At 30.6% G+C, this 15,372-nt stretch overlaps 1 protein-coding gene across 2 annotated transcripts in view; it reads left to right on the plus strand.

Moving 5' to 3' along the window:
• The window catches only part of LRRIQ1 (leucine rich repeats and IQ motif containing 1), a 184,334-nt gene that overhangs the window by 36,658 nt on the left and 132,304 nt on the right, over positions 1-15,372 (plus strand). For both annotated transcript variants that reach the window (XM_074325334.2, XM_019754918.3), the window contains 3 exons: positions 4,461-4,654; positions 5,318-5,445; positions 13,069-13,142. In XM_074325334.2, the coding sequence (XP_074181435.2) occupies positions 4,461-4,654; positions 5,318-5,445; positions 13,069-13,142 (396 nt within the window). The remainder of the gene's footprint in view (positions 1-4,460; positions 4,655-5,317; positions 5,446-13,068; positions 13,143-15,372) is intronic.

A 15,372-nucleotide genomic window follows, 5' to 3' on the forward strand; every position in this document is an offset into this window, starting at 1 on the left:
ATAAATCAGTCAAGACCTTGTCCTATACAATGCAATTACAGATGTGTAGACTTAGATTCAGTTATACTCAATAGTTAAAAGTCTATATATGTAACCTAGGTTTTCCATACAGTACTATATCATGGACATTCTTCTATGTCAGACTACTTCTATTGAACATTGTTTGTATTCATTTTATAGATACTCCATAATTTATTAACTATTTCCTTACTGATAGATGTTTAGCTCCATTTCTTTTTTTAAATAATATGGCAAATTTTATATATATATATATATATATATATATATATATATATATACACACACACACACATATATATGTATATACATATACATATATACATATATGTATGTATATATAATTATAATTTATATATACATTAATTTATATACATATATCATTTTATAGTTTTGTGTTTATTTCTGTATAATGGGTTTCTAGAAGGAGAAATGCTCAGTCAAATATGCCTCTGTATCTGGAGCTTGAAATCATGGTAATTTAACCATATTGGAATCTCTCACAGATTGTAGAATAGACTAATCATACTTTCGCTTTTATTGATTAAAAATCATGTTGTCTTAATATTTGAAATTAGCAGATAAGTTTTATTTTATTCTTCCTAGTTTAACATGTCACAGACTGATAGTTGTTTCTTACATATTCAGAGAGCCCTAAAATGGAAGCGTCTATGGCATATTTGAAGAGTAGCTAGGAAGTTAGCACGTTAGATTAAACCAAGATAAGGGGAGTGAGAAGTAGAGGATGAGTTCAGAGATACAGTTTTGTGGGCCATTTTAAGGATTGCATTATCAAATATCTAAAAAGTTGTCTATACTCATTGTCTCACTCACACTGCACTGTGGCTTCTAAACTGATTACTCCATTGGTGCCTCTCGTGAAAGCTGCTTCAAAGCTGTGGCCTCTTCATACTCCTTTGCCCACTCTGGCTCGCACTGTTGACCTTATATAATATAAAGTAAATAAAAATGCGTTTGATAATTGTAAATTATATATTATTTTATTCTAATTTTTACTGACCGCTATCATCATCACAGAATTCTGTTTGCCTTTTCTTCCTTTCCCGATTGTTCTCCTACTATTTCTGCTATTTCCTTTCAGCTTCTTATGTCAAGTCTTTCACCTTTCCTCAGTATGTAACCTAATGTTTCATTCTTGGTTCTGTTTTGGGGTGACCTTTGAAAAGTTTCACAAATGTGTTCCCCACTCTAAATGAGTTAATAGAAAATTCTATTTCTGATTAGCTCTGAAAAACTTAAGAGCAATGTGCTGGGCTTTTAAAAATATTGAGTTTCTAAAGTAGATTGTGTAAGACATTTAAATATGTGATAAAAGACATTTTAGGTTACACAGCTACAAATTAATATTAATTAATATTTCCTTCTGCCTGGAATCACAAGGCATACTAAACTCCAAAGTGTTTTCTATTTTAGCAGTTTAAATTACATTGTGGTTAATATATATTTACTATTATATGTAATATACTATTTATAATCCCTTTGAATTGGTAATATATCATTGGTCTGTTATTTTAACTTAGTCAAATATTTTATAGGGCAGTAAGTTCACTCCCTGAATAGCATGAGATAACGATTTTCTCTAAGTCATAGTTGCTGTTTTACATTACAGGAAAATACCAGTACACTGATCCTAGATAAGAACTTAAAAATGTATGATTACTGTCTGAATTTAAATTTCAGTCTCTCTTTTCGTCTATGGGTCTTCTATACATTTTCTTCCTTCTCATAGATAGTTCATATTTACTTTTTATTATAAGAAAATTTACTTTTTAGCATAACATTTTATTTTTATAAGAAATAATCACTTAATACTAAGGTGATTTCACTCAAACTATGAGAGATATTGCCATTTTGAAATATAATTTTTCTTGACATGTATCTCTATGCAGTGTTTTTGCAATACACTTATAATCTTAACTATTATCTGAATTTTAAAAACATCATGTGGAATTATGCTTTCTTGTGATATTTTGATAATGCTACCTGATTGTTTTATATCTCCATTTTTTTATGTAAACAGGGTGTATGCTTTTCTGTAAATGACAGTATATAATCTAAAGAGCAAATCTTAATTAAATACTTTAAATTCTTCCAGGATGAATTTATTACGTACATTTCAGGTATGAGTTTTTATACATAATTATGCTTCTTTCAAGATTATCTTTAAATTTATTATCAAATGACTTTTTTAGTGGAAAAACTCATGTCTATTCCAACATTTAATTGAAGAAAATATTTTGTGGGGTTTTGACAAGAAAATCAAAATGAAGCTTAATTCTGCAAGGTTCAGCCTCACTGGCTCTCACACGTGAAATATTCACTGAAGACATTCTGCTTATCAGTACTTACTCTACACTTTAAATGATAGTTCCGTTTTTACAATTGTTTATGTCATATAACAGGGTTCTACCTGTAAAGAACATATATAGTCCATTATTCAATCTAAACATTTTCTAGTTTTTAATATTTCCCATAAAACCTTTTTTTCAGTTTTATTGAGAAATAATTAACATACATCACTGAATAAGTTTAAGGTATACAGCATGATAGTTTGATTTATATATATTGTGAAATGATTATTACATTAGGATCAGTTAATATCCATCTTCTTATATAGACACAATAAAAAGAAAAGAAAAAAATGAAAATAATTATCCTCGTGATGACAACTGATAGGATTTACTCTCTTAACAACTTTCTTATATATTATACAGCGGTGTTAGCCATCGTCATCGAGTTGTACATTATATCCCTAGTATTTACTTATCTTATAACTGGTAGTTTGTACCTTTTGATCGCCTTCCTCCACTTAACTGCACGCCACTCTCTGCTTCTGGTAACCACAACTCTGGTCTCTTTTTCTATGAATTTGGGGATTTTTTATTTTTTTTTTTTTTTAGATTGCACATATACGTGAGATTATACAGTATTTGTCTTTCTCTGCCTGGCTTATTTCATTTAGCACAATGCCATAAAGCTCCATCCATGTTGTCACAAATGGTAGGATTTCCTCATTTTTTTATGTGTGAATAATTCTTCCAAGAAACTTTTACGGACTTCCTCAGCATCTCTTTCCAATGCTAACTCCTGATAGCTTCTTTAAACAACATCCTCAGTTTTTTCCTTATGACCACTGAGTTATAGTCTAAGCCTCCTCTGATAGTTTTTAGATACTATCATATTGATTTTATCTGAGCATAAAGGAGTCCACTTGTGACAATCTTGAAATACCTGAGTAATACTTGAAATACTTGAAATATTTGTAGAAATCACTCAGGGGAGGTTTGTTTATATTTGTAAAAAATATAGTCCTTGGAAAATACAAGAGATAGTTAATTTAATTCAGAAGGATGTCTCATTCTTTCTAATTTATTTTTATTTTTTAAATTTATTTTCAATTCCAGTTGACATACAATATTATATTAATTTCAGGTGTACAACATAGTGATTAGATATTTATATACCTATGAAGTGATCACCCCCATTAAGTCTAGTACCGATCTGACATCATACATAGTTCTTAAAAATTATTAAATATGTTCCTTATGTTATAACTTACAACCTCATCACCATTTTTTATAACTAGCAATTTGTACTTAATCCATTTCACCTTTTTTCACCCATCTGTTTCACTCCCCTGCAATCGGACAACTATCTATTAGTTCTCTGTAACTATGACTTCGTTCCTGTTTTGTTTGTCTGTTTATTTTGTTTTTTCAGATTCCACACGTAAGTGAAATCATATGGTATTTGTCTTTCTTTGTCTGACTTATTTCACTTAGCATTCCACCCTCCAGGTCCATCCATGTTGTTACAAATGGCAACATTTCATTCTTTTTTATGACAGAGTAATATTCCATGTGTATGTATGACGTCTTCTTTATCCCTTTCTCTATTAATGAACACTTAGGTTGTGTTATTTCTTCGTTGGTTTTAATATGGTTGCAACTACTTCATTTGAGAATCTAAAGTAGATATCTCAATGGTAGGAAAATGGCATTCTAGTGTTATATATTCAAACTTAGGTAAGGATTCAAAATTCAAACCTCTGAAACTGAGTTAAAAACTTTCTTTTTTTTTTTTTTAAAGAAAGACTACTTCCATCTATCCTTTATTCCGCTGAAATTTGAAAACAAAACATTGAGTGCCCAATGTATGCCTTTTAGCATTTTGTTCAATTTTCAATTGATATATAATTTTATCAGTCAAAAATATACCTCCCAGGTGCTAGTTTAAATAATAATACCTCTTACACTGACACATTTTTCACCAGGAATTCTATCTAAGTCTTCACTTGTAAGTAGAAATACTGGGAAACACAAATATACAATTATTTAGGAAAGCAAAACAAAACAAAACAAATTCTCCTTTAGACTCTAGAAGAATGATGATACAAGTGACCTTGGAAATTTTTCTTCCAGGTGGTTTAGAATCTTTGAAAAATCTTCAGAAACTAGTTGTGGACCACAATCAGTTAATCAGTACGAAAGGTCTTTGCCATACTCCTACCATTATATACCTGGATTGCTCACATAATCATCTTACTGAAGCTGAGGGGATTGAAAACTGTGGATTGCTCCAAATACTAAAGTTACAGGGAAATTATATAAGTGAGGTAATTGCTTTGAATTAATTTATATGATTAATGCAACGTTTTTTTTCTTTTGATGGAAATATCAACCACCCATTTTAAAAGCAATTTTGATTAATTTTCCCTTGTTCTTTTTTGATTGTCAGCTATATCTGATTTTCAGTTTACTTTGAACTATTACATACTTTTCTCTATTTAAAAAAAGTATTTATCATAATTAGAATATTTTCCAAAGAAATATAGTTTAACATTAGTTTTTCGTAATACCAAAATATAATAAATCATAACTTTTAGTTATATTTCAGTATGTTGTGGGACCAAATTCTCTTCATGAAATTTTAATTAATATTATTCTTCATATTTTATAAAAAATAAATTCTAATTATGAGGTTAATTCTTAAGAAATTTTATTTATACTAAAATTCTCGTAACATTATCTTTAATTTATTATATACAGTTTACCAGAATCTATATATATGTGTATATATATATGTTGTTATATATATATATTATATATGTGTGTTATATATAATATATATATTATAATATATATTATAATATATATATATATATATATATATATATATATATATATATATATATATGTTGAAGTTGTTACTTTTAAATTTGGTTAAATGGCAAACATATTTTCTTTGCTATAAGCTAATGACCTAAATTTAAATGCAGCTTCCATCCTTAGCGAATCATGTTCTACTAAGAGAATTGTACTTGGATGATAACAGCATTTCAACTGTAGAAGAACTTTCTTCATTTTGGCTGCCTTTACTACAGAACTTGACTCTTTCTCAGAACAGGTAAAAACAAGCTTTGCTTGAACAATAAGCGCAATGAATGATAAACTAAATGTGTGATCTTCATAAAAAGTAGAAACGCTGTTAGTTTTTTCTAGCAATTCAGTGAAAGAGCATAATAATAAACACATACATAACTTATAAATATAACTTCATAGATTTTAAAAAATTAGTGTGTTGACATACTCTTGAATTTTAGTAGACTTTTAATTTTCACTTATCCGACTCTTTGTTTCTTCTTAAAGACATACTTGTAGAAATCTCTCAGGGGAGGTTTGTTTATGTTTGTAAAGAATACGGTCCTTGGAAAATACAAGAGGTAGTTAATTTAATTCAGAAGGATGTCTCATTCTCTCAAATGGTACTTATTAAGTCAGGGAAGAACGATTTTTACTCTGCTCTACTTGCATGTCGTTTTGTAACTGTTAAGATTGATGTAAATTTGATTTCCCTAAGGATATAAAGTAACACTTAAAAAAATACCTTAACATTAATTTGAGATGGGTACCTGCCACAGAAGATCCATTTGAAACCAGCAAACATCTGGATCTTTGCAGAGAATAACTGTCTGAAACCAGGAGCACAATATGTGTATGTCTTCTTCTGCTTAATATTTCATTGAGACATATTTGCTAATATGATTAATTTGTTCATGAAAGGCACATGAAATAGGAGAAAGAAACCACCTTTAACCAGAAATTTCTTCTTTGAGTTATACAATTCTTGCGAAACAAGTGAACAAGGAAAACCCAATGTTAATATGCATATCTATTTTTCCTTTAAAAAAATAAAGTTTTCTCTCAATCTCTGCCATAATAGTGCTTGTCCTTTAAGCATGTATGTCCCAAATTATTTAATTTGCACTTAGTAAACTATTCCACTATTTAACAACAAATCAAAAAATTGAATTTTATTCAAAAATCCCTGCAAGTTGTTTTAATCAGATCTAAAATATAAAAGATGATTTTGCTTTCAAAAGACATTGATTCCAAAGCCAGCTCTATCAGATTAATTACACTGTTTAACTAATTTGGGCCATCCACAAACCCATTGGATGGTTTCTCAATATTTCTGGGTAAGAAATAACATTTTAATAGAAATAGCTATCTTTAGATATATGCATTAAATCACTCAGTAATTGACATAGCTAACTTATACCATAGAAATTGATCTCAAGCCACACTGATGAGCATAAGATTTTAAAAGATTAGAAATATTTAAATCGTGATTTGTTTTTTGAGAAATAATGTTTTTAATTTAATTGAGGGGGGGTTCTTTCTTATTGTTATTTCCTAATTCTTTTTTGCCTTTAATTTCTTTGGATAATTTAAATCATCAAAGAAATATTCTACTTTTAAAAGTTAAAATTAATACTAGTTGAAACTTTTCCCCTATGAATCCAGTATGGCTAGGAATTATATAAACTACACTATTAAATTCTCTTTCAGAATTGATAACAATAAGTGGTATACTTAAACCAAACAATACTTATTTAGAATTTTGTTTGTTTAGCTTTATAAAATTTGGATATTGAGGTGGTATTTGCTATTTTGGGGGCTACAAAACATAGTAATATGTATCCTTACCCTCAAGAAACTCTTGGAAATAAAAATTTTTTTGAACTCAACTATATTAAAAAAGGTAAAATTATTATATAATATATGCTGTTTTGAATTTTTTTAATAGTACTGCTACCTTTATTTGAATATAGTTTCTGTGGATCTCAAAACTTTTTGCACATGTAGCCTACCATTTCTGAGAGGATGAAGCAAGAAGGTCTTAGGGAACCAGGAAAATGTGATTGATATGAATGGACATATATAGTGTGAAATTATTTTCTACAATCATAGTGAAAAATATTAACTGTAAAAAGTACACATCTTACATTAATCTTTTACACGTGCATTGAATTTTTCAGAACCATAGCAGGTTTGGTAAAAGTGAAGGTCAGCAGATCTAAGTTTGAATTCTTTATCTACAATTTATCTGTCAGTTGACATTGAACAACTCTGTTTTTACTACCTGAACTTCACTTTTTTTTAATGTGTGAAAAAAGGTAGCAATCCCTATCTTACCTATTTTATGAGGTTTTAATGATGAGCCAAAAGGAAAATGTATGTGAATACATTTTGGAAACCTGAGAAGAATTTTGTAAGTGTGATATTTGGATTTGTGGCTGGTATGTCTTTTAAATTGTGTATATTTTTCTTTTAATTTTTGATAAATATTTTCATCACAAGGAAGAAATTATGTGTCCATATGCTTTTTTTCCCCAACAAATGAAATACATATAAAGAATGATACTTAGTACATATTGTTTGAAATACTTGTTTCATCCTGACTTCTGTTTTAAATTTTGGTTAGGACATGTGACTGTTTAAGTTTGACTCAGCGGAGTTCTAACTTGAAGACTCTCAGGCTTCATAAGCCTTTCTACTTCCAGTGAAATTCTAAGTAGGAGCAGAAAGGGGAAACTATTACCCATTGGCTGCTCATTGTACAAATCTTTTGCTTTTTGTCGACTTTGAAATTTATATCTTTTTTATGCCCAAGGCTAATGTGACAAGGTCAAATGGTATTAGGTTTTCACTAATGTCCTTTGTCTTTCTGGTTTGAATTTTCTTAGAAAAAAATACACAGAATGTCAGTAAAAAGGAAAAGTTCTAGAGGTTTTTCTTTTGTTTTTGTTGTTTTTTTTTTTTTTTTAAACAGGATACTACTATTAGGTTTCTACCATCCTAATGAATAGTCATAAAGGTGAATGAATAGCCAGTTTCTTGATGACATTTCCACAAAAAGAGCATGATTCTAAAAGCATGGCTATCTGAAAAGATAAAATTCAATATTATAAAAATATTTGGTGAAAACAAATATTTCTTTATTTGGTATCTGCAAAGGGGATTTTTGTTTTTAACTCTAAAACTTTATTGGCTATTTTTATTTGATGTCTTCATATAACCTGTTATATATGTTACCTATATATTACCATATAACTTACTGGTTGAAAACAGAGATATTCTGAAAAAAGAGAAAAACGCTTAATCTTTTATCGATTAATCTTTCCAAATCCTTTCAAGGGCAAAGACTTAGTATTATAAATATATTAAAGGTAGAAAACAAATAATAATTTTCTTGTTAATAAATACACGTGTTATAATTATATTTTCACTTGAAGAACTTCAATTTGTCACTTATAATAATGATCTAAAACATGCCTGATAGGATATGTCATAATATTAGGGCTTAAATCCACTAATTATATATTGTCAAAGTTTTAAGTTTGTCTTCCTTCCTTCCTTCCTTCCTTCCTTCCTTCCTTCCTTCCTTCCTTCCTTCCTTCCTTCCTTTCTTTTCTGTATACATGTGACGTTTCAGTAAATTTTGCTATTAAAGAGTGTGTGTACAAATAATGAAGTGTATGTGTAAATATAATAGCCAATATTTATTCACTTTTTCTTTCATTACCTTGGGGTTTTTTCTCACTGGAAATTGTTTTTAAGAAGTAGTGTGTATAGGTTCAATATAAATAGTAATATTATATATAGGATTGGCTACATTCAGAAAGACCTTCTTCCATCCTATTATTTGGTCTATTTTTTCATCAGTAGTATCTTATATCTCTTTGCTAATATAGAACAGGATAGTACAAGAGAGGAGTCAAGGGAAATAGAAGGGTTAGTTCTATGCCAGACCCATGAGGCCTTGATTCACAGCATTACTCTGTAAGCTTCTGACCTTACAATAATAGTATTTCCACCACCCCACCCACGTCATGGCAGAGAGCTGTTAGAAACAAAGATGTAAAAATCTCCACCAGGATAACTGGAGGGACAGTATTGAAAGAAAGAAGGAAGGAAGGAGGGAGGGAGGGAGGAAGGGAGGGAGGAAGTGAAGGGAGGGAGGGAGGGAGGGACGGAGGGAAAGGAAGGAAGGAAGGAAGAAGAAAAGAGGAAGGAAAGGAAAGAAAGTAAAAGAACTGGAAATTAATGCATATATATAATATATATGTGTGTGTGTGTGTGTGTGTGTGTATATATATATATGTGTGTATATATATATATATACACACACATTTTTTGTACCCAAAATACTCCTTTAGTTGAAGCATATTTTGAATAGTTATGGAGTTCCAACATTTATATGGGGGATTAGTTCAGAATACTTTTGTATTTGTGATGTGAATATATATATATATATATATATATATATATATATATATATATATATGTAATGTGTCTTTTATTTACTTATTTTTATTTTTTATTAGTTTCAGGTGCACAAGACAAAGTAATACTAGATGTTTATCATTTATATCTCTCACACTGTGTGAACTCCCCTCCCCCATCCATTATCCCTCTGACATCGCACAGAGCCATTACATTTCCACTGTCTCTGTTCCTAATGCTGTACTCTGCTTCTTGTAAGTATACACACACACACATATATATAATTCTAGTTGGCATTCATTATTGTTCAGCTTCAGCTTCAGGTGTACAGTGCAGTGATCAGGCATCTACATCATCCCTGAGGTGGTCTCCCAAATGGGACAAGTGTCCATCAGATACCCTACTAAATCTTTACAACATTATTGATTACATTCCCCAAATTAATTTTCAAAACCCCGTGGCCATCTTGTGGTTACTGACTGTTTTCTAATCCCCTCACCTTCCCCCTTATCCCCATCCCAGCGCCCATCTAGCAGGCCTCAGTTTTTCCTCTATGTCTCCAAAACTGTTTCTTATTAGTTCATTCACTTATTGTTTTCTTTAGATTCCACATATAAGTGAGATCATGTGGTATTTGTCTTTCTCTGTCTGACTTATTTCACTTAACATAATGTTCTTTAGGTCCATCCATGTTGTTGCAAATGGTAAGATTTCTTTCTTCTTTATGGCTGCGTAATACTTCATTGTATAAATGTACCACAGTTTCTTAATCCAGTTATCTACTGATGAGCACTTCGGTTGTTTCCATGTCTTGGCTATTGTGTATAGTGCTGCAATAAACATAAGAGTGCATAAAGTTTTTTGAATTAAAGGTTTGGATTTCTCCAGGTAGATACCTAGGAGTGGAATTGCTGAATCATAAGGTAGTTCCATTTTCAGATATTTGAGATACCTCCATACTGTTTTCCATAGTGGCTGCACCAATCTGCAATCCCACCAACAGTGCACAAGCGTTCCCTTTTCTCCACATCTGTGCCAGCACTTGTTTGTTGATTTATTGATGATAGCCATTTTGAATGGGGCGAGGTGGTATCTCATTGGGGTTTTTATTTGCATTTATCTGATGGTTAGTGAGGTTGAGCATTTCTTCATATGTCTGTTTGCCATCTGTATGTCCTTTTTAGAAAAGTGTCTCTTCATGTCCTCTGCCCATTTTTTAATTGGGTTGTTTGTTTTTTTGGAGTTGAGTTGAGTGAGTTTTTTATAAATTTGTGATATTAACCCTTTATCAGATATATCATTGGCAAATATCTTTTCCCATTCAGTAGGATCCCTTTTTGTTTTATTGATGGTTGCCTTTGCTGTTAAAAAACTTTTTAATTTGATGTAATGGCACATGTTTATTTTTTATCTTACTTCCCTCGTGCAAGGGGATATATTGCCTAAGGCAGTATACATATTCAACGCAATTCCTATCAAACTACCAATGACGTTTTTCACAGAAATAGAACATATAATCCTAAAATTTATATGGGACCATAAAAGACCCCAGATAGCCTCAGCAATCTTGAGAAATAAGAACAAAGTGGGAAGTATAACAATACCTGACATCAAATTATACTACAAGGCTACAGTTATCAAAACAGCATGGTACTGGCATAAAAACAGATCCATAGATCAATGGAATAGAATAAAGAGTCCAGAAATAAATCCATGCCTATATGGCCACTTAATCTACGACAATGGAAGCAAGAATGTACGGTGGGGTAAAGACAGTCTGCTCAATAAATGGTGCTGGGAAACCTGGACAGACGCATGCAAAAAAATGAAGCTGGACCACCTCCTTACACCATATACAAAAATAAATTCAAAATGACTTAAAGACTTAAATGTAAGATCTGAAACTATAAAATTCCTAGAAGAAAATATAGGAAGAAACTTCACAGATATTACCCGGAGTAAGATTTTTTGTGATGTGAATATATTTTATATGAAGGAATTTTTGTCTTATATAAAGATTTAGAAGAGCTGGCTAAATTTTTATTTACAAATAGCTAGGGTAATGTGATTTTATGTTTAGAGTAAGTATAGACTTGTCTTAGTTAGAAATGTAAATCAACTAAAGTTAAATTTCCTTTCATAGTTTTTGTTTCCAAAATGTGAATATTTTCAGTATCTCTTATGTTTCTTGCTTGAATATAGGTTCTTAATGATAAGTTTATCTTAGAAAATGATAGAAACGTGTAAAAATAGGAGGGGAGTTTATTATTATTAGAATTTGAATATGGATGAGTTAATGAGTATTGATTTTAAATATTTATATATTTCTATCAGATTTAAATCTATTATATTGATATAAAACATTTTCTATTATTGTGCTCCTTGGATGAATATTTCCAATTTAAAAATAACCCATCTGGTCAAAAAGTGAAAATAAATATTTCTATGAATTCACCTCTTAATGGTTTAAATTATATGTTTGATCCAGGAAAAATGAGTAAATAATATAAAACCTCTGTATATTTGGCTTTACACAAAGACAAAACAAAACAATAATAACAAAATACCCACTTATTTAAATCCCAAGTACACATTAAAATCCATGATACTTGTCATTGCAATTGGTAATTGCCTGGTAATTTAGAAATGAATATAAATTTTCCATTATAGAATACTTAAAATTCTATAATTATTATATTTTAATAAGTACTGTTAATAAATGTTATTATGATTGTACCTTATTTTATAAATACAATTACATATATAGTACGTATAATTGCATATCATCATAAGGTATGGCAATTAAGTTCGTGAACTTTTTGCAATGAAGTTGCTAACCTTTCTGATATCAGAGGGATTATTCATTATGGATTTGTACCAACTGGAAAAACTGCTAACCAAGTTTACTATATGGGAGTGATGAGAAGGCTGCATGAAAAAGTTAGATGAAAACGACCTGAACTTTTTGCCAACAATTCATGGCTCTTGCATCACGACAATGTACCAGCTCACACAGCACTGTCTGTGAGGGAGTTTTTAGCCAGTAAACAAATCAATGTATTGGAACACCCTCCCTACTCACCTGATCTGGCCCCCAATGACTTCTTTCTTTACTGGGAGATAAAGGAAATATTCAAAGGAAGACATTTGGATGCCATTCAGGACATCAAGGGTAATACAACGACAGCTCTGATGACCATTCCAGAAAAAGAGTTCCAAAATTGCTTTGAAGGGTGAACTAGGTGCTGGTATCAGTGCATAGCTTCCCAGAGGGAATACTTCGAAGGTTACCATAGTGATATTCAGCAATGAGGTGTGTAGCACTTTTTTCTAGGATAAGTTTGTGAACTTAATTGTCAGACCCTGGTATAATTATGTTATGTAAGTGTATGATTTTATAGTTAGTTCCGTAATATTAAGGACATTCTAATTTAAAATTTTTATGATTTTTTTTTTTCAGCTTGACAAAAATCATACCACTTTTTCATTTTGTTTCTCTGGAAAAGCTAGATGTCAGCAACAATTGTCTTTCTGGTAAGTTTAGAATAATATATAATTTTTAAAAAATAGGCTTTTGAGTTTCTGTTTCATATATAGTGAGGGGTTGTTTTGATACATGTGTATGTGTTAATGGCATTAACAGTATATATACGCACACACACACGGTAAGGTATAGAGAAAGAAAATTTTCTTTTTAAGGTCTTAGGCTGGATCTAAGAATTAAACTGACACAAGACAGGAAAAAAGAATACAAGTTTTAATTTTTTTTTACATGTACATGGGAGTTCTCACAAGAAAAATAAAGACCCTAAAAAGCAATTAGAATTAACCACTTAAATAGTGAGTTGGACAAAAGCAGTGAACATATGACAAGGCAAAGGTGCTTGGGCTAACGTAGATAATTGGCTGGAAAAGTGACTAGGAAATAAGGGCTAGTTTAACAGGTGTGTACACATCTCTCTTAGCCTCTACTTCCCATCCTTGTGATAAGAATGTCTCTTTGCTCATGGTTTAGGGAGGGCATCTTTTACATAGGAATTTCATCTCCTACTTAAAGAAAAAGAAGGAAGGTCAGAGTATCCCTGCATCTGCTGTTTTTAAGTTTCTATTCTGGCATATTGAGGCTGCATGGCCTTAACTCCTTCAAAGTCATCATGAAATAATTTAATTAAATCTTTTTTCCACTTTTAAAATCATTTTACTTCCACATCTTTCTGGTAGGCCTGAGCAAATGTCACAATGATATTTTAATTTTAAATTTATGCATCTTTTACCTGTAAATTAAGTATCTTAGTATAGATGACTAAACAAACTTGTTTAACCTGTTGACTCCTAATAGGTATAGAGGAGACACCCATTAAAAATGTATTAAATTAATTACTGACATTTGAGACAAAATGGATGAATCTTGAGAGTATCGTGCAAAGCAAAATAAGTCAGAGAGAAAAAGTTGAGAACCATATGATTTCACTCATAAAACTGAAAGAAACAAACAAATAAGAGAAGCAAAAACTCGTAGACACAAACAACAATGTAGTGGTTACCAGAGGGAAAAGGGCGGGAGGAGGAAAGTAGAAAAGGGTAAAGTGGGTCAATATATGGTGAGAGAAGATTTCACTTTGAATGGTGAACACATAATGCGATCTACAAATGATGTATTATAGAATTGTATACTTGAAACCCATATAATTTTATTAACCAATGTTACCTTAATACATATAATAAAAAAAAATGTACTAAATTAAAGACTGTTGATTGTTTAACTAATTCCCCCCAAATTTCCCCATCCCCATTCCCAGTCAACCCTCTCATTGAGATAACTCTGGTTTTAATTTGTCACCACTGGTTAATTTTGGTTGTTCTACATCTTTTTATTAATGGGATCAAATATTACATTCTCTTTTGCCTCCAGTTTTCTTTGCTGAGCATTCATATGATATTGTTGTTTATATATCAGTAGTTTGTTTTTGTTTGTTTGTTTGTTTGTTTGCTGAATGTAGACCATTATATTAATATATAATATATCACAATTTGTCCAGTTTCCTGTTGATTGATATTTTGATTGTTTGGAGTTTGGGGCTAATATGATTATAAAGTTCCTATGGAAATTCTTGTACAAATATTTTTGTGGACATATGTTTTCAGATGTCTTGGGTAAATATGTAAGAGTGTAATTGCTGGGTAATACAGTAGACGTATATTTAACTTTTTGAGAAACTGAAAAAACTATTTTCCAAAGTAATTGTAACATTTTAAACCTCCACCAGGTATGTATGAGAGTTCCAATAGCTCCATTCTAGAGGGTGTTTCGTATTTCATCGTATTATCACATTCTGGTTTTAGTTTGCAATTTCCTGATGAGTAATGATAATGTGCCTCTTTGCATGCATTTATTGATGATATCTGTGTATTATTTTGTGTCTATTCAAGTGTCTTACCGTTCTTTTAATTTGTTTTTTTCCTTATGATTTGAATAAATTCTTTATATATTCTAGATAAAATACTTTGTCAGATACATGTTTTGAAATATTTTCTCCCAGCCCTCTTTTGATGAAATTTATCATTTTTAATAATTATTGCCCTTTGTAGTATTTTCCCACCTCCAGACTGTAAAGGTGATTTTCTATGCTTTTTTATAGAAGTTTTGTACTTTTAGTTTTACCATTGGGTCTATGTTCCATCTCAGATTAACTTTTATGAATTGTATGAAATAAGGGATGAGTTCAGGTTTTAACATGGTTATCTAGTTCCAGCATCATTTGTT

This window comes from Rhinolophus sinicus, chromosome 1, assembly GCF_057876585.1.
Source record: "Rhinolophus sinicus isolate RSI-liver-muscle chromosome 1, RSI-T2T, whole genome shotgun sequence".
In the NCBI taxonomy this organism is placed as follows: Eukaryota; Metazoa; Chordata; class Mammalia; order Chiroptera; family Rhinolophidae; genus Rhinolophus; species Rhinolophus sinicus.